This window comes from Nelumbo nucifera, chromosome 2 (assembly GCF_055504915.1).
Source record: "Nelumbo nucifera cultivar China Antique chromosome 2, China Antique-T2T, whole genome shotgun sequence".
NCBI classification, from domain to species: Eukaryota; Viridiplantae; Streptophyta; class Magnoliopsida; order Proteales; family Nelumbonaceae; genus Nelumbo; species Nelumbo nucifera.
This window is the reverse complement of record NC_142650.1, coordinates 53,521,921-53,542,319: the sequence shown is the minus strand read 5'-3', so window position 1 is coordinate 53,542,319 and position 20,399 is coordinate 53,521,921. Positions and strand designations below refer to the sequence as shown.

Here is a 20,399-nt window from a genome sequence, read left to right as displayed (position 1 = left end):
TGAAGCTAATGAATGAACGAATGAAGATTTCTTTAGATCCTTTTTTCTGTATGGAGTGATTCCTACAAACCCTGGAGTGATTCTAGGACCCCTTGGAGTGATTCCTTGGGATTTCTCTCTTTTCTCTTTCTCTACCCCTTCTCCTCTCTCTCTCTCTCTCTCTTCCTCTCTCTTCTGTCTTGTGTTAGTTTGTTCCAGCCCTACTGCATCAATATGTGCCTGAAACCCAATAGCACAACACCTTTTCCTTTCATAGAGGTTAGATTACACCTTTGTATCAGAAGAGAGAACATGGATCGGACAGCAAATCTCATGACTGAAAAACTTTTTGGTTTTTACTTAATAAAGCATGGAAATAATATAGGAAATAACTGAACAGGTCACAGGTGGGTGCTGTCATAGAAGAAATGGAACAAGAGAAGAAAAAAAGTTGAGATTTGTGTTGCATGATCCTAATAAAATATGATGCTTAATTCAGAGGTTATCTTTATAAACATCCCTTGTATGCTGCAGACTGGTTAAGAGAGCTCAAACATTTTGCAAAATGTGTTTAAATGAATAAGTGGGAGAGTGGAGCAGCAAGGCTGCCAATATGTGTAATTGTTTTATTTTTTGCATATCTTCTGATTGATGATTTCTTCTTTTCACAAGAATATGAAAATTAATGGGTTTCTTGTCTCTTTCTGGTCTTTAATTTAATATTTGTAACTAGAGAGTTCTTTGTGTATGAGGTCAGATTTACCTGCACTGACTTTGAAACTTTGAAACATGAGATGCTAAAACTTGATGCTGCTGTTTGCTACTATTTGATATTCATGGTCTTCCATACCTTTCCTAAAGGTATTCTGTAGATATCATTATTGCAATTGCAGGACTTCAAAAGTTTTATGTTAGTATGCACTTAGTCAAGAATGAATGTGCTTTTCATTTAAAATTGATTCTTCTCTAGGTCTTGAAGTTCAACCTCACAGAATCAGGGCTTTTCTGCGTTTTACCCTGGTTTACAATGGCAGTTTCTGCAAATATTGGAGGGTGGATTGCAGACACACTAGTGAGTAGAGGATTATCTGTTACCATGGTTCGCAAGGTATTTGTTATACTATTCTTAGTGTTATGTAATAGAAAGTTCATTTGTATCAATAAATAAATTGTTCTGAGCAAAATGCTGTGTTCAAGTTTTACTTGAACATTTTGATAGAGATTTAAAATATAATAGAAATCTTTCTATAGTTTTTGGTGCATTTGATCTTGAACTTGTCAATCCATAGTCATAGTATTTGTTAGTGTTAATGAAATTTGATATTCAAAATCTACCACCATTTCATAGAGCTGCTTTAAATTGAAAACAACAAAGAAGATGTAGAGATGCTTCTGTAGTGGCTAGTTTCCAAGTAATTCACCCCATCAAGCTTAACTGTTGTAATCTGAAAAGTATACTGTTTGTCATACTTCCAGCCCTTAACGTACCTTCTCCATTAACTTCCAGATTGTTGGAGGGAAGATTTAAATTACAAGAATTTGAACTCCCTCCCTTTGGTTTTGTCTTTGTCTTTATTTGGCTTTTGTTTTTTGCAACCTCTTGAGAGCATGTGAAGACCTCTTGTCCTACATTGCTTGGGAAAAGAGGTGGACTTGAGTATATTACCAGACTTGCTATCTATATGGGTAGGGACCGATAGGAGGAAATACACTATACATCATTCACATGCTTGTAGGGGGATTGGGGGTGCTTTTCACTCACGTGTGCACCGGGCCGGGTCGGGGCGTGCATACACACGCACGCACCATACCATATCGCTTGTCTTTGACCATTTGGTTTCTTAACTGGTTTGATCGTTTGAATTTGATTTTTATTTTTAAAATGTTTCTTTTTGTGCCTCTTTGTTTCTGGCTGTGTGTCTCTTCGAATCGGTACCTTGCACACTGTTCTGGAGAGACATCTTTCTGAAAGGACACCTCTGTGTCCATTTGGGTGACTGAGAACACTCTATAAATAGAGTGTTCATCAACCCAGTGACACAGAACAGAACACACACAATCACAGTCCTCTGCCCTTTGTATTTCTCTGAGCATCTTCCATTGGTGATTTGCGGAGGTCTGGTAAACGAGTGCATGACTACCAGAAGCCTGTGGGCTGTTTCATCTTGGAAACCGATTTGTAATCACCTGGATGAACTATAGGGGAAAATGCGATTTTAAGGAGAGTGACCAAGTGACAAGACTCGGCTCATTTCAGTCTGCAATCCCCAGTTTCTTGTCAACTTTCAGTATCGGTTCTGCAACACCGCTGCACTCCGGGTTCGGAAAGTGTTGAACGATAAGTTCCGTTATTCCTTATAATTGCTATTTTTACAACATAGATTCACTTTCTCCATACTGCTCACAATCCTTGACTTCACAAATCAGACTAAAGAGAAGGAAATCAAGCTACAAGACACCAACAACCAACTCAATTCAACACTTACCTACGCAGAACTGAGCCCCCAAAAGCAGCAAAACAATTAAGTTCAGCCCTCTAGAGGACATATAGACCTCTCTAACAGCAGATGATCTTCTTCTAATAGGGAAAAGATCAAGAACAGATCTGAAAAACACTGATCTGTTACAGATTATCTGTAATTGCAAAATCAGTTCCAGATTATCTTCCTTAGTAAACCCTAGAATCAATCTTGGAGAAAAGAGTGGTCATGCTGCCACTCCTTCCAGAGGTCTCCAAAATATTCCTGACTTCAATCAATCTCAAGAACAGGGTAAAATCTGCCCAGAAAACTCTAAGCACCACCTTCGATCAAAGGTTTAAGCCCAAAACCAAGATTTCACTCCTTTCTCTGATTCCTCCTGGTTTCTGGGCAATCTCCAAAACAAAGGTTCTGGGAAGCAACTATAAGACTCCAAAAACCTCCAAGAACCAGGCCTTAATTAATAGAAGACTCCAGTATTTAATCTATCTCATACAGTTAGCTGGATCAGGTACACATAAGATCTAAAAGATGGCTGGACCCTGCTCTGATACCAACCTGTCAAGCAGTTACCCAGTAATCCTTTATTTCAGATCAAAAGAATAAAAGGAAGAAAAACTGAAAAGATCTTAGAAACAAGATTAATAGAGAAGTAGAGGAAGAGAACAGAAAAGGGAATTAGAAAAGGGGAGCAGAAAGAACAAAAATTAGTATTTATATTAAGATCTTAAAAAGATGGTATGACCAAAATACCCTGCATTGCTATACATCATTATAAAGATATAATGACAGCAGTATATCAAGTTATCAACAATAAAAGAACAAACAGAATAAAAGTTAACCTACTGCATCTCTACAAAGGAAAAAATTTTGGTTTCTCTAGTGGATCTCTTTAGACAGCCCTGGCTTGCAAATATATTCTCGTTTGATTAAGAAGGTCATGATTTCAAGACTTTTAGTTACTTTCCAAGTTGGTGTAAATATCAATTACTCACCTTTTTCTTTCTCACATCCTACTGGAGTCTGAGTTGGCTGCTATACAACTTCAGGAGATATTTCTTTTACTGCTATACATTCCATTTCTAGATTCTCTATCCACATTTGAAGTCTATCAGATTTTTAGCTTTTGTTTCTACATTATTGTTGTTGTTGTTGCACCAACCATCGTGACTAATTTATATTCATGAGTTGTTTTCTCTATGTTCTCAAAACAATATTAAAATGCATATATAATATTGCAATTGGTCCCAACTCAAATACTGCTAGATGAGCATGAGTCTATAAACCAATGAACCAAAATGTACAGCCTGATTCTAGAATGGTGGTTATGTAAAGAACAATTATAAAGTGAACCCTTTATTGGAATCGACGGTACGTAATGCATAGAAAAATACCCAGGACGTGTCTCTAAACAGAGGATATGCAAAAATACTAAATAACACAATTTATGTTTTTTAGTGCTATCATGTTTGGTACTATGTATGCCCAAGTGGCTTCTAGCTTGTTAGACCAAATATTATTCAAGGATCTGTTTCTTTATTAACCGTGGTCTTAGAGATTGACTTAGAGAATACATAAAAATAAGATTATATAAAGATAATCTGGTAGCTTTTTAGGTTAGAAGGGACTGTCCACCAGATATATTGATGCAACAAATGTGAGGCCATGGATTTGAGACATCAGAATGTCCTATCACAGTGGGTAGTCGCCCAAATGTTGGTGTTAACTTTGTAACTTTTATGCTTTAGTAATGTATGAGTTAATTGAGCATCTATAGGAAGAAACCCAAGGGTATAATTTTTTGGTAATGGCGTAATCTTGATTGAGAGACTAGGGAGGTTTAATTTGGTTCACATTGAAGGATCTGAAATGGTATGGGGGCTGAAAAGAACGTGGTTATCAGTAGTGAGAGAAGACTTGAGAATGTGTGTTAACAGAATGTGGCTCCAAGTAGAGCAGAATGGTGGGCTACGATTTGTGTGGTCCATCCCAACAGTTGAGATAAGGATTTCTGATTTGGAAAACATTTTTAAAGGTCTATTGAAGGTATGCGGAAAATAAATTCATGTATATTAAGGTGTTTCTCTCCAAATAGATTCCTTGGTTATATATGTTTAATCTGTACTTGGGTAGAATAAGTAAATGAAAAACCTTTGACATACTATTCCATATTCATATTATGATTCATTATGGTCATAATATCTGTACACTGATGCCTGATTGGTGAGTTGATAAGTCAATGGGTTTTCTAGTGTGAAAGCTAGATAGTAGACCTGTGTTCAGAACCTTTTCCCCACCTACTAACTGTTGTCCCCTAAAACACTTTTTTGTAAAGAAAAAGAGGGAAAGGATATGCAGTATAGGCTGCTATTTCAGAACTCCTGCTAAACAAATAATAGACTATATTATACATATTAAATCAGGTGATATTTATCTTTGAATACATGTTATGCCTGCTAAACTCCAGAGATGATTTGAACTGATTGTGGTGGCCTATCCCCATGAATCTGATTCTCTTTTTTTCCTAAGATGATGGGGTTTGTCACTTAAGCCATGCAATAGATATTGGAAAAATGAGACTGAAGATGGGCTTCTGGGTGGTGAATTGAGAATCATTTTTGGTTGATTATAAATTTTTATCATATATGAAGTGTTGCTCTCCTTATCTTATGTCCTTACTTTATTAGCCAGTCTTCTTCCAGTAGAGATTTATATGCATTGCAGACCATTAATACAAGTTTTCTATTCCATTGTTTATTTCACCTTGTTTTGTGCCTGACTTTGCAGATTATGCAGACGATTGGGTTTCTTGGTCCAGCCTTCTTTCTTACTCAGTTGAGTCATGTTAATTCTCCTGCAATGGCAGTTCTATGCATGACTTGTAGTCAGGTTTGTCCCTACGACCTATTAAATACAGTGGTGGCTGTAAACTACTCAGTTTGCAATCAGTAATCTGTTCACTATCCAAATTTGTCCCTCACTTCAACTCTCTTGGTTTGTTCGTACAGTTATTCTTTGTACAACAAACTGGAAGGCTTTGTGAATTAGCCTTTCAAGTAGATCCGAATTATGCAGTTTGAATAATATTTCTCAGTCAGCAGGATTTTTCTTGGCATTTATTTTAATTATTGGATCTTAAGTGGAAATATAAAATGAATTCTGTTGTGGTCTTCCATTAGTTCCTAAATTTGAAACTTAGTTGATTCTGATAGATAATCCTTGTCCCATTTAAAAAATCATTTGGTGAAAATCAATTTTGCTTCTCATGAAGGGGGGTCATTGTAAATGTTGTACATGGGTTGACAAGTTTTACTTGTTCATGTGCTGATTACATACATGTATATTGATATACAAGGGCCCAACTGAGAGGGCTACAGACCAGGTCTAAAGGTCTTACAATTACAGCTCAAACAGACTAGTAGACCTCAACTGGGTGCCCAGCACCCTGACCTGCACGCCCTTAGCTGTGGCAGTCCAAGAGACCAGTTTGCTAAATGAGGTAGAGATTAGGCAGTTTACATCCATGATACAGTTTTGGAATATTCTTCTGTTTCTCTCCAACTAAATAGTATAAATAACTGCAGCAGGAACTGTCTTCCAGACACATTTAGCCAACTTTGACAAACCTTGGAGCTCCCAGCACCAAAGTAGATCCTTCACAGAGGTAGGCATGACCTAGGATACACCCACCAAGGAGAGATAATGGTTCCAAATTTCTGCAGAAAAAGGGCAATGCAGAAAAAGATGATTGTTGTCTTCTTCTTCATGGCCACACAACACACTGCAAATCTTGTAGCTGAACTCCTCTCCTGGCCAGGTTCTTTTTAGAGAGACTTCTATCTAGCACCACAGCCCACAACAAAGCTTTAACTTTTGAAGGAGGAACTGGATTCCAGATTTTCTTTGCTGGAATATCAACTCTGCCTCCAGTTACTAGGTTCATAGCAAAGGATTTAACAGAAAATAGCCATCTGTAGTCTAGTTCCAGCTCCAAGAGTCTTCTTCCAACTGGTTTAAAGGCTGAGAAGATAGCAACTGGAACAATTCAGCCACTGATCTATTTCCCAGTCTTGGAACTGTCTTCTGAAGCAAGGAATCCAAGTGACACTGTTATCTCCCCCTTCATAGCACTCAGCAACCAAAGCATCCTGGTTTTCTGCAAGCTGGAATAACTGGGGGAAGGTCTCAGCTAGAGGCCTGTTATTGCACCAAGGATCTTTCCACAAACTCAGTCTGTGACCGGACCCCAGCCTAAGAGGCAAGCCTCTGTTGAAAAGTGGGGCCACCTCCATGTTTTTCTTCCACAGGGAACACCCCAAAGTGGGGAGATTTGAAGCAGTTGCCCAATCCCCTCTATCAGTTCCATATTTTGCTGCTATTAGACTCCTCCACCAACTTTCCTTTTCTTTCTCAAATCTCCAAAACCCATTTCCCCAATAGAGCCTTGTTGAAGATGATGTAATCTTAGTTATGTGCCGCAAGGGCACTGTTAATGTCGACTGTGTAGGGGTATTTTAGTCTTTATGTTTATGTTTAAGTTGCTTATGTGTAATGTTCTATTAGTAGTTGTGTCCCTCACTTAAGTAGAGGCAAAGGAGTCCTTTTATGAATCAATAGAAACATATAAATTGATCTGGCCGACTAGAGAGATAGATTCTCTCTTGTTCGGACCAGATTTCTCTCCATCTCAGTTTTCTTTTCTTCTTCTTCTTCTTCTTCTTCTCATCTTTCTCTTACTTCTACAGTCACCATTCTAACAGAATTCAAAGGCAGATTGGATTATAATATGGTATCAAAGCTAGGTTGAGAAAATCGAATCTGCCCAGAATTCTGATCTTCATGCATCCAGTCTAGGGTTTTCTTCTTTTTTCTTCGCCATCAGTTGGAGATAAGGTAAGGAGCTGAAAAGGAGTGATCGCCCTCTTCCCTTGGAGGTTTCTATGCCTCCAGTCATGCAGTTCGTAGGTTTTTGCTGTGGTTTGTAGGAAGCCCCCCCTAATCGATGAAGAGAAGAGGGCTGATTCGAGTGATGCAGTGGAGTGTCGAGTACAGTTTGATATTTTGGTGATTAGGTAAGTGATTTTTATGCAGTTTTTATTGTGAATCAAATGGTGGATGTGTTCCAAATTGTGTGGTGAAAATTCAGGCTGTAGTGTGTTAGGGTTTATGCAGATTTCAGTGTGGTTTGAAGGGGGAGTGATCTTCGAGTAGTGTGGTGAGGTTTCAGGTAGTCGTGTGGTAGGGTTGTGGTGTAGTGTTGAGGGCCCGCGAATAGGATCTCGTCACGGGTCGGTCCACGGGAAAAACCACCTGTTTTCCCTTGTTCCTTCCTGCTCTTGATGAACCTATCTTGACGCCTTGGTAATTTGTTCAAGAGATCACCAACTCTCCTAACTCACTTCTAGACTGAATATTCGATATCTTCATTCAATAATGGTGTCTCCTTAAATAGGAGATTACAAGAGTCCTAATCCTAGGGAGACTCCTTGCTGAATAGGGAGATCTCCTGCTCTATCTTGATAAGGATAAGATAAGTCTCTCTTAATCCTAATCTGATAAGATAAGATAATCTAATCAACTAATAAGATAAGATAAGAACAAGTAAGATAGTCTAATCTAATCTGGATAAGACTGCTATTGCCGAACTGGGTAGGATGAGAACATTGAATCACTGCTGCTGCAGGCGGGGGTCAGGTCCCTGCTGCTGTCGGCGGCGATGATACTTCTTCCCGAGGAATGCGTCCATAACATTACTCCCCTCCTGGACTAAGAGCTTGTCCTCAAGCTCGAACTCCGGATACGTGGCTTGGAACTTTGCCAAGGGAATCCAGGTGGCTTCATCCGATGGTAAGCTGTCCCATTCTACCAAAACTTCAAGAATACCTCGATTGATACGAGAGCGGATGAGAGCCCTAGGCTGTGGAACAGGTTTGCCTTCTTTCAAGGGTGGCAGGGAGGGGACTTGGTCCGGAGGAACACCCGTAAATGGTTTCAGCAAGGAGACGTGGAAAACATCATGAATCCGGCTATTCTCCGGTAATTCCAGCTGGTAGGCCACACTGCCAATCCGCCGCAGAACCTTGAAGGGGCCATAGAACTTAGGGGCCAGTTTCGGGGCAGCCCTGTGGGGCAAGGAGCGTTATCGGTAGGGCTGGAGTTTTACCAAACAAATTGTCCTGGTTCGAACGAAAATTCCCGATGGTGCTTGTCATAGGTGAGCTTCATGCGGAGCTAGGCCTGCTGTAAGCGAAGGTGTACGTCGGCTAGGAGGGCGTCGCGTTCTTTTAAGGAGTGATTAATTTCCTCCAAACGAGTAGAACCGGGTTCATAGGACAGCAAGCGAGGAGGGTCCCGGCCATAAACGAAGCGAAAAAGGGGTCATGCCGAGGGAAGAATGGTAGGCCGTGTTGTAATAATACTCGGCCCAAGGAAGCCAATCCACCCACCGTCGCGGTTGATCCCCTACGAAGCAACGGAGATACATCTCGATCGTGTGGTTTACCACCTCCGTCTAACCGTCGGTCTATGGATGATATGCTGAGGAGAAGGCCAGGGTGGTGCCGTGTAGCTGAAATAACTCCTTCCAGAAGGCACTAGTGAAAACTGGGTCCCTATCGCTGACGATGGATTCTGGTAACCCATGTAAGCGAAAAATATGCATAAAGAAGGCGAGGGCAACTGAAGTGGCACTGTACGGATGTGATAGAGGAATGAAGTGGGCATATTTAGAGAAGCGATCTACCACCACGAAGAGGACTGATTTGCCGCCTACCTTGGGTAGCCCCTCGATGAAGTCCATGGAGATGTCGGCCCAGATCTGTGTCGGGATCGAAAGGGGCTAAAGGAGGCCTGCCGGGTGCAGGTTTTCCCATTTATGCTGTTGGCACATGGGGCAATTTTGGACAAAATCCCGAATAGAAGTCTTCATACCTTGCCAATGGAAATCAGCCCGGACGCAGTGCAACGTTTTCTGAACGCCCTCATGGGTGGAGTTATGGATGCTGGCGATGATGGTGGGAAGCAACGGGGAGTCTGGCGGAAGATGTATCCGACCTTTATATAATACCAACCCGTCCTGAAGGGACCAATTGGAGTCGGCAGCGCCGGACTGGATCTTCTGGACCAGGAACGACCATTCCGGAGACTGTGGCGTTGCCTTCTTGATGTCGTCTAACAGAGAGATCCGGGGTTGGGAAATGCCACACAGAGACATCGCGTCTTCATCGCGCCTAGACAAGGCATCAGCTGCGCGATTTGAGGTTCCCGCCTTGTATTCCACCCAGAAATCGAACCCGAGGAGTTTGCTAACCCAATGTTGCTGAGGGGAAGTGGTGAGGCGTTGCTCCAACAGGTATTTGAGGCTGTAATGATCAGTTTTGACGACGAACGACCGCCCCCACAAGTACGGCCTCGAGTGTTGGACGGCTCTAGCTAGGTCGATTAGTTCGCGCTCATAGGTTGGAAGTTTCAGATGTCGGTCGGCCAGCCTGCGGCTGAAGAAAACAATCGGGTGCCCTTGCTGCTGTAACACGGCCCCGATACCCATTCCAGAGGCATCGCACTCGACTGTAATTTCAAGAGCAAAATTTGGTAATTGCAAGACTGGGGTGGAAGACAGGGCATCCCTCAGTGTCAGAAAAGCTGCATCGGCTGCGTCATCCCATCGGAAGGAATTTTTCTTTAACAGGTTGGTTAACGGGGCAGCCAACAGTCCATAATTCTGTACAAATTTGCGATAGTAACCTATTAATCCTAGGAACCCGCGTAAGGCCTTGGCGGATTGAGGCTTGGGCCATTCCTTGATAGCCTGAATTTTGAAACTGTCAATCGTCACACCTTGCCCGTGGATGGCGTGGCCTAGATAAAGAACCTGTCGCTCCCCGAAGGAGCACTTGGACCGTTTTAGGAAGAGTTTGTGTTGGCGTAGGAGCTCGAAAGCGGTCCGCAAATGGTGCACATGCTCTACCCATGATTTGCTATAAACGAGGATGTCATCAAAGAATACTAAAACAAATTTGCGCAGATGGGGCTGAAATACCTCGTTCATCAATGACTGGAATGTGGATGGGGCGTTGGTGAGACCGAATGGCATGACTAAAAATTCAAAGTGACCGTGGTGGTTTCGAAAGGCAGTCTTCTTCACGTCACCGGGAGCCATGCGAACCTGGAAATACCCGGATCTGAGGTCCAACTTGGAGAAGTATTGTGCACCATGCAGCTTGTCCAGCAGTTCGTCCACAACGGGAATAGGGAACTTATCCTTGACCGTCCGACCGTTGAGCTCTTTGTAGTCAACATAGAACCTCCAAGTTCCATCCTGTTTCACCACCAACAGAACCGACAAAGAGAAGGGGGAGTGGCTCTTGCGTATGATCCCTTGTTTCAGCATCTTTGCACATTGTTTTTCTATTTCGTCCTTCTGTAGGTGAGGGTAGCGATAAGGCTGGACAACGACTGGTTCTGAACCCGCCATCAAAGGGATTCGATGGTCGCATGCTCGGGGAGGAGGGAGTCCCTTGGGTTCCTGGAATACGTCTGAAAACTCGGCAAGGAGTCTTTCCATGGCTGCTGGTTCTATCTGAAGTGCATGGACCTGTGGTATCCTCTCCTTAACCCTGCAACCGTGCCAAGAAACTTGCTTCCCATGTAAGTGGAATGTCATTGTGAGTGCGCTGAAGTCCCATAAAATTGGACCTAGGGTAATCAACCATTTGACCGCAAGAACAATATCGAACCCATCCAAGGAGAGTACGAATAAATCAGTAGAGAATAGTTCAGAGTTGACCTGTATCTGGACGTCCTTACAGATTCCCGGACTGTGAACTCTTTCACCGTTTGCGACGGCTACCTGTAGTCGTGGCCGGAGTTCCATTGGCAGTTTTAACTATAGGGCGGCATGTTCACTTATGAAGTTGTGTGTGCTCCTTGAATCGACGAGTATGCGCACCGGATTACCTGCTATCTGTGCCTGTAACTGCCTGGTCTGAGAGGTTTTTATTCCGGTGATCGCGTGGAGAGAGATCTCCGGCTCGAATACGACGAGTTCTTCTTCATCATCCTCTTGCTCATCTACTAGGAGGTAGAAAAGCCTCTTGCACCTATGTCTTGCCGAGTAGAGGTCGTCGCAGTTGAAACATCGGCATTCCGCCATTTCTGCCCTGGTCAAACGTTTAATGGGTGGAGCTACCATGTTGCTTCCTGCACTTGTCGCCGATCTAGAGGTGTTGGTTGTGTGAGATCTTAGTTCCCGGCTGGTTGCAGAAGAAGGGGTCGTCGCTGATTTCGGGGGTGCCCATGAGTTCGGCGGACGTCCCATATTGTAGGTCCCGCGGCTGAGTTGCAGCTTGCGCTCGAACGCGTGGGCTAAGTTCATGGTTGTAACCAAGTTTGGGGGATTCTGCATTTCTACGCCCACCTGCAGGGGTTCTGCCAACCCTGCCGTTAACATGTCCACCTGCTGGTCCGATCGCACTGAGGATGCCCTTGCGAGGAGGGTTTGGAACTGGCGCTGGTATTCTGTCACCGTGCCGGTCTGTTTAAGGTTAATCAGCTCGCCTAGGGGGTTGCTTGTCAGTGGGGGTTCGCACCTAAGAAGGCAGTAGGACTTGAACTGGGGCCAACTGAGCCCGGGTTCTTCCTGTTCTAACCGATAGAACCAAAGTTGTGCTTCCTCTGTTAAGTGAAAGGCGGCTAGGCTTACCTTATCCTGGTCGTTTGTCCGTTGATTTCGAAAAAACTGCTTGCACCGGTACAACCAGCCCAAGGGGTCTCCGTTGCCGTTGTACGGCGGGAATTCTAACCTGACGTACTTGGGGATGACTGCGGCCCCTTGGTTGACGAACTGCTGTTCGCCGGAAGACTCCAGCAGATCTGGTCGGCGGCCGCTAGTGGCTGTCACCCCTTCTGTGTTCTTCTCCTTGCTAGCAAGGAATAACTCCATCAGACGTCGAAGCTCCCTGACTTCGTCCTTGATCTCACGTACTTCTGAGCTGGTCTCCACGAGTTGGTGCTCGAGATCGTGGACCCTGGACGGCAGCTGCTCCAGATCTCCCATGACGCCTTGCTTTGATACCAAGTTGTTGAGGGCCCGCGAATAGGATCTCGTCACGGGTCGGTCCACGGGGAAAACCACCTGTTTTCCCTTGTTCCTTCCTGCTCTTGATGAACCTATCTTGACGCCTTGGTGATTTGTTCAAGAGATCACCAACTCTCCTAACTCACTTCTAGACTGAATATTCAATATCTTCATTCAATAATGGTGTCTCCTTAAATAGGAGATTACAAGAGTCCTAATCCTAAGGAGATTCCTTGCTGAATAGGGAGATCTCTTGCTCTATCTTGATAAGGATAAGATAAGTCTCTCTTAATCCTAATCTGATAAGATAAGATAATCTAATCAACTAATAAGATAAGATAAGAACAAGTAAGATAGTCTAATCTAATCTGGATAAGACTGCTATTGCCGAACTGGGTAGGATGAGAACATTGAATCATTGCTGCTGCTGGCAGTGGTCAGGTCCTTGCTGCTGTTGGTGGCGATGATACTTCTTCCCGAGGAATGCGTCCATAACAACAGTGAAGAATTCAGCAATAACAGGTGCTGAGAACAGTGTGGTTTAGTGTGCAGTGTGGTGAGGTGAAATAAGAAAAAAGAATTTTTTTTTTCAGCCATGGGAGACAACAGTGACAGTAATAGTAGTGTGATGGTTCTTACTGACTACCTGAATGTTCAGATGACCTCTATCAAGTTGAATGGAGAAAATTATGTACCTTGGGCGAAATCTGTAGAAGTCTTTCTTAAAGCAAAGAAGAAAGTGAAACACATAAGGGGATGAAAAACCCTCTACTGAATCTCACGAGTATGGTGACTGGGAATACTATGCTAGCATGAGAAACCTTCGTAATGAGCTGAATGTGTATCACCCCCTCACCTCTGATGTTAAAATTCAGCAACAACAGAGAGAACTAGATGTGACCAGATTTTTGGTGGGGCTGGAGTCTGAATATGAACCAGTGCGGTCATAAATACTAGGAGGATCAGCTCTCCCTTCCTTAGAAGAGGTGTTTGCTCGAATTAGGAGGATTTCTATTGGATCTACCGAGAATTCTAGTGTTTCTGATATATCAGCCTTTGCAGTATCAAGGGGTCGTGGTGTTAGAGATGGAGCTCGGGGATCTCAATCTGGTCGTAGTGGTAGCAGTGGACCGGCATATAGCCATAGTGGTGGTGTTGGACCTATGTATAATCGTGGTGGTGGTCTGGAGGTCGAGAAGTACGTCAACAGCTCCCCAAACATCTCTTTCTCCTCTCCAGTGGCACTATCGATTTGGTCATCCATCACTGAAAGTTTTGAAGTCTCTTGTTCCTTCGTTGAGTCATCTTTCTGTTTTGGATTGTGAGTCATGTCAGTTGGGGAGACATCATCGTGTTCCCTTTGGTCCTAGGGTTGATAAACGTATGTCGAGTCCTTTTTCTTTAGTTCATTCAGATATTTGGGGTCCTAATAAAGTAATGTCATAAATGGTTATAGATACTTTGTTATTTTTGTTGATGATTATTCAAGGATGACGTGGCTTTATCTAATGAAAGAAATGAGTGAATTGTTTACCATTTTCCAAAAATTTTATGCTGAAATTCGCAACCAATTTGGTGTACACATTAAAGTTCTCCGTTCTGATAATGGCCGTGAATATTTTTATACACCATTTCAAGAATATTTGGAACATGGCATTACCCATCAAACTTCATGTACCTACACCCACACAACAAAATGGGGTGGCTGAGAGAAAGAATCATCACCTTTTGGAAACTGCTCGATCCCTCATGCACCATATGAATGTACCCAAACCTTTTTGGAGTGATGTTGTGCTTACTTCTTGCTTCCTGATTAACCTGATGCCCACGTCCATCATTGATGGTCATTCTCCTTTCACCACTTTGTTTCTTACCTTGTCTCCGTTTCCCCTTTCTCCTCGGGTTTTTGGGTGTGTCTGTTTTGTTCATAATCTGGGACTGGGAAGGGACAAATTAGATGCACGATCCATTAAGTGTATCTTCCTTAGCTATTCCCAGCCCCAGAAAGGGTATGTGTTATAATCCTAGTTCTCGACATTCCTTTGTGTGTATTGATGTTACTTTCTTTGAGTCCACTCCGTTTTTCTCGGGGTCGGGTGATGTTTCTTCCTCCTCACCACCCCCTCTTCCACTTCCAGTTGCGGATCCCATTCCCCTTGTTCCAGCTATGACCAAATCTTTGCCTCCGGTGCCACCACTTGTTGAACGGCCACCTATTCGTCAAGTGTATACACATCGCCAACATGTATCGGCTCCTCCTCCAACTCCATCATCGTTGACAAATCCGGCAGTTGTTCCCACACCAGCCCTAACCCCGGTTTCTGAACTTGGTCTTCCCATTGCCTTGCGGAAAGGTAAACGCAGTTGCACCCTTCATATTTCTAATTATGTTTCTCTCACTCACCTTTCTGCTTCCCATTGCCAGTTTATCTCCTTGTTATCCTCTATTGTTGTCCCTATGGATGTCTAGGAAGCTCTTGCCTCTCTAGGGTGGCACCATGCAATGGAAGAAGAACTCTCAGCTCTAACTCATAATCATACATAGGACCTCATCACACTTCCTCCTAGTAAGCAAGTTGTCGGTTATAAGTGGGTATACACTGTTAAGTACTTACCTGATGGTAGTGTAGAGCGGTTGAAAGCTAGACTAGTTTCTAAAGGGTACTCCCAAACATATGGTATTGACTACACGGAGACCTTCTCTCCGGTTGCTAAGATTGGTTCAGTTCGTGTTGTGATATCTCTAGCTGCTATGTATGATTGGCCTCTCTTTCAGCTTGATATCAAGAATGCTTTCTTACATGGTGATCTATTTGAGGAGGTCTATATGAAGCAACCGCCGGGGTTTGTTGCTCAGGGGGAGGATGGTAAGGTGTGCGACTAAAGAAGGCCATTTATGGACTTAAACAGTCTCCTCGTGCATGGTTTGGTAGGTTCAGTGAGGTGGTAAAGAAGTTTGGTAAGAAACAGTGCCAGGTTGATCACTTAGTCTTCAGTCATGACTCTCAGTCTAGGAAGATCCTATTGGTGGTATATGTAGATGATATTGTCATTATCGGGAATGATAAAGTGGAAATTGACAGGTTGAAGATCTTTCTGCAGGAGCACTTTTAGACAAAGGACCTTGGTAAACTAAAGTATTTCTTGGGGATAGAAGTAGCAAGGTCTAAGCATGGTATTAATTTGTGTCAAAGGAAATATGTTCTTAATTTGTTGGAAGAAACAGGATTGTTAGGCGCCAAACCAGCTAAAACACCTATGGAAGCAAATACTAAGCTGAGCAGTGATATGGGTGAAGAGTTTGAAGATCCTGGAAGGTACTGGCAGTTGGTAGGTAAACTAAAATACCTAACCATTACTCGGCTAGATATTTCATTTGCGGTTAGTATGGTAAGTCAATTCATGTAGAAACCTCGGGTTCCACATTGGGATGCAGTTCTAAGGATTGTGAGGTATTTAAAGGGGGCTCCTGGTCGTGGCTTGATATATAGAAGTGGAGGAAAACTTGAAATAGAGGGATATACTGATGCTGATTGGGCTGGCTCTATATCTGACAGGAGACCCACTACAGGCTATTGCACTTTCCTTGGGGGTAATCTGGTGACATGGAAAAGTAAGAAACAGACAATTGTGGCAAGAAGTAGTGCAGAGGTAGAATATAGAGCTATGGCACATACTACTTGTGAGTTAGTGTGGTTGAGAAATCTTCTACAGGAGATGAGATACTCTATTGACACTCCAATGAAGCTCTATTGTGACAATCAGGCTGCAGTCCATATCTCTTTTAATCTGGTGTTTCATGAGAGAACCAAGCATATAGAGGTTGACTGTCACTTTGTGAGAGAGAAGGTGCTGAGTGGAGTGATAGATACTGCATATGTTAACACAGGAAACCAATGGGCAGATCTGTTCACCAAGGATTGAGTCGAGGGAGAGTGGACCACATATGTAACAAGCTGGGACTATATGATATATATTCACCAGCTTGAGGGGGAGTGTTAATGTCAACTGTGTAGGGGTATTTTAGTCTTTATGTTTATGTTTAAGTTGCTGATGTGTAATGTTCTATTAGTAGTTGTGTCCCTCACTCAAGTAGGGGCAAAGGAGTCCTTTTATGAATCAATAGAAACATATAAATTGATCTGGCCGACTAGAGAGATTGATTTTCTCTCTTGTTCGAACCAGATTTCTCTCCATCTCAGTTTTCTTCTATTCTTCTTCTTCTCATCTTTCTCTTCTACAGTCACCATTCTAACAGAATTCAAAGGCAGATTGGATTATAATAGGCACTGTCTTTTCATTTATTTTTTATTTCTTATGTTGTCGCCCTAATATTTAAATAAATGTCTTTTCATTTATTTTTTTATTTTTCCATTTATTTTTTATTTCTCTTCTCTTCTTCACTCTTGAATGAAATCATGGCATCAGAGCAGGACCACACTCTGTAAAAGGGGTTTTTTATCTGATCGAAGATCTTACAAATCACATACCTGGACTGAGAATGAGAAAACTAGTTCGACCTGCACTAAGAACTGTTGCTGGACCCTATTCTATTAATTTTTAAACAGAAACTGAAAAGAAAATCACACTCAGAGATTGGCGGATGATTGATTGAGTTTTTTCTAGAGGTCGGTGGCTGTTTTTCTTCTCTCCCATTCTTCTCTAGACTGTAACTTCCAAAATCAGTCGAACTGATCAGGAACCTAGACTGATGTTTGTTTTTATCACTGGCTCTTGGTATTGTTACCAAGAACATCCTAAAATCTGCCCTAGCCGAATGGTGTAGGCATGTTTAATGACCTTTGTAGGTTGGTGATCCAAAACTGTATGGGTGAAGAACCTGTGTAGGTCATGTGTGACCTGGTTCAGATGAAGAAATACATCAGCAGAAGTGTAGATGTTATGTGTGTGTCTGGAACTAGCCCTTGTGAGGTCGTTAGACCTGTAAATTTGTGACAGCAGGTGCTGTGTTACTGTGACTGCAACCCTTGTGAGGTCAGTTAGACCTGTAAATCTGTGACAGCAGGTGCTGTGTTACTGTGGCTGGCTGCATTTTGACCTTAAATCTTACAGTGGGGGTTGTGTGTTTGTGAGTGTGTGAATTGCGGGAGGAGGGTTGTAGGTCTAAAACTTCTGCTAGCAGCCTTTGTTATGGCCTCTAAAGACTCTGCAACTTTTGGAACCTCTTTTAACCAAGGAGGAATGAACAACAGTCTTGACTCTATGAACTTTCCAACAACCATTACTCCCTTAGATGGCAGAAATTATTTGACATGGTCTAAGGAGATGCAGCTGTACATCACATCCCGGGGTAAGGCAGGGTATATCAACGGAAAAGTGAAGGAACCTAGGACCGGTACTGCTGAATATGATAAGTGGGACCAGGAAAACTGTGTGATTATGTCATGGCTTTTGACTACTATGCTACCATCAGTTAAGCAGAACTTTATGTGGGCTGAGACAGCCAAGGAAATTTGGGAACAAGCAAGGTCAACTTACTCCGAGCAGAGACACTATGCTAGAATCTATCAATTGCAAGCTGAGTCGGCAACATGCAAACAAGGGGAAAGAAGCTTATCCACCTACTACTCTACCCTTACATCTATCTGAAAAGAGTTAGATTACTATCAGAACATTGGTTGGGAGAGTGAAAAGGATGCCAAAGCTTACAAACAGTTAGTGTCACAACATGCTCTGGTCCAATCCAGGGAAAGTAGAAGATCTACCAAGAATCCCCCTGAAGGGGAAACCATTGCTTTAGCTGCAAGAAGTAATACCAATTTAGCACGAAAGGGAGATGGTTAGAAAAGGGTTGATGATAAAGATAAATTGTGGTGCACTCATTGTTAGAAATCCCAACACACACGGGAGACATGTTGGGAATTGCATGGAAAGCCAAAGTGGGCACAAGACCTAAATAATAAATCAGCTCAAGAACAGAACAAGAAACCAAATCAGAAGAGGTTCACCTCAGCTAACTTGGCCTTTCATAAGTCGTAGAGTGGAGGAACTACTATGAGCTCTCAGGATTTCCCCCCTAGGTCTGATCTCAAGGAAAATATTATCTTTGCCTTCTGTGACCATTTGGAACAATATGGTAGGGCTCTCACACAAGCAGATTTTGAACCCACTCCTTCAACCTCCTTTGCTTTAGCCGATGGGTCCTTCTCCTCCATTGCTGGTCGAGGATCTATATCTTTGACATTCGGCTTACCTCTATCCAATGTTTTACATGTTCCAGAACTGCCTATTAATCTACTTTTTATACTGCATTACACACTCTTTGAACTGCTCAGTGACTTTTTTTCCTCAATCTTGTGTCTTTTAGGATTTGGCCTCCGGGAGGACAATTGGTAAAGGGAACATGGTGAATGGTCTCTATGTGCTGCAGAATAAAGTTGGTCTTGTGGCCTCAGAGTCTTTGAGTCAGTCAAATAAAAGTCAGGTTACTTTGTGGCACAATCGTTTGGGTCATATGTCCTTTGAGTCTTTAAAGTATTTGTTTTCGGAATTGTTTAAGTCTGTGTCAGTTAATGATTTTCAGTGTCAAGTGTGTCAGCTAAGTAAACATTGTAGAACTTCATTTCCTTTACGTAATAAAAGATTAGATGTTTCTTTTTCCGTTGTGTATTCTGATGTTTGGGGACCTGTAAATATTCCAACAGAGAATGGCTACAAATACTTCATATCTTTCATTGATGACTTCTCTCGATACACGTGGGTGTACCCTATGCACTCTCGAGAAGAAGTTCCTAAACTTGTGAAAGCCTTCCAACGTATGGTATCACCATGCAGCCCTAGATCGGCCGATTGCATGGTGATATGAGAGGCTGATCGAAGACCTCAGGTAAGCCCAGTTTTTGGATTTTTTGGTGGATCTGTTTGCCCTATATCTGGTCTAGGGTTTCCCATCAAATTTAGGAAGAACTGGAGAAAGGGGGAGAGTCCTGTTTTTGTAGGACTCTTCAATTTTGACCTAGGAAGTGGCACCCTAATTTTTTAGGGTTCCTTGGAGTTTTCTGGAGGGGAGGGCTCAAGTCTCATCTATTTTGGAGGCCTCTGGAGGGAGTGGCTGTTTCTTCTCTCTCTTCTCCCGTTCCATAGAAAGGGAATCTTTTGTGAGAGGATTATCTAGGGTACCATAAGGGTGTGTGGTGCCTGAAGGGGTTTATTTCATATTCTTTCATCTTAAAGTGATCGTTTACCTCTTTTTTGGGGGATTATGGAGGGTCACGGAGTTGAGAACAAACCGAGGAGTGAAATGGGACCAGTGGGAGGAGGTGTCGGAGACCTTTTCGAGGCTAGAACCATCATTACAGTTAAGTTGGATGGTACAAATTTTTTAGAATGGTCACAATCTGCAAAGATGGCCATTGGTGCTCGTGGGAAGTTGGGGTATATCACTGGTGAGGAAGTGAAACCCGAGACTAACAGTTCCTAGTGGGTATAGGAAAATTATATGGTAATGACTTGGCTGTGCAATTCTATGCTGCCCCATATAAGTAAAAATATTTTGTGGGCAAATACAACTAAGGAAATTTGGGATGGAGTTGCAGAAACCTACTCACAGAATGAAAATGTTAATAGGGCCTATCAGTTGAGGAACCAAGTTATTTCTACCAGATAGGGAGATAAACTATTACTGTTTATTTTTCGGCCCTTAAAACTCAGTGGCAAGAGATTGACCATCTGGAGATAGTGGTTTGGGAAACCACTAAGGATGTTGCTGCTTACCAGAAGCTCTTAGAGAAGAATAGGGTTTTTGAATTTCTTGCTGGTCTCAATCCCGAGTATGACATTGCAAAGCAACATATCCTTTCCAGGGGTAGTGTTACTCTCTCTCTCAGGCATATGCCTTTGTATCA

At 42.6% G+C, this 20,399-nt stretch overlaps 1 protein-coding gene across 1 annotated transcript in view; it reads left to right on the top strand.

The window, feature by feature from the left end:
- LOC104601226 (sodium-dependent phosphate transport protein 1, chloroplastic-like) overlaps nt 1-20,399 on the top strand; it is a 44,851-nt gene that overhangs the window by 14,561 nt on the left and 9,891 nt on the right. The window contains exons 6-7 of the mRNA XM_010264494.3: nt 950-1,087; nt 5,247-5,348. Of these exons, the coding sequence (XP_010262796.1) occupies nt 950-1,087; nt 5,247-5,348 (240 nt within the window). The remainder of the gene's footprint in view (nt 1-949; nt 1,088-5,246; nt 5,349-20,399) is intronic.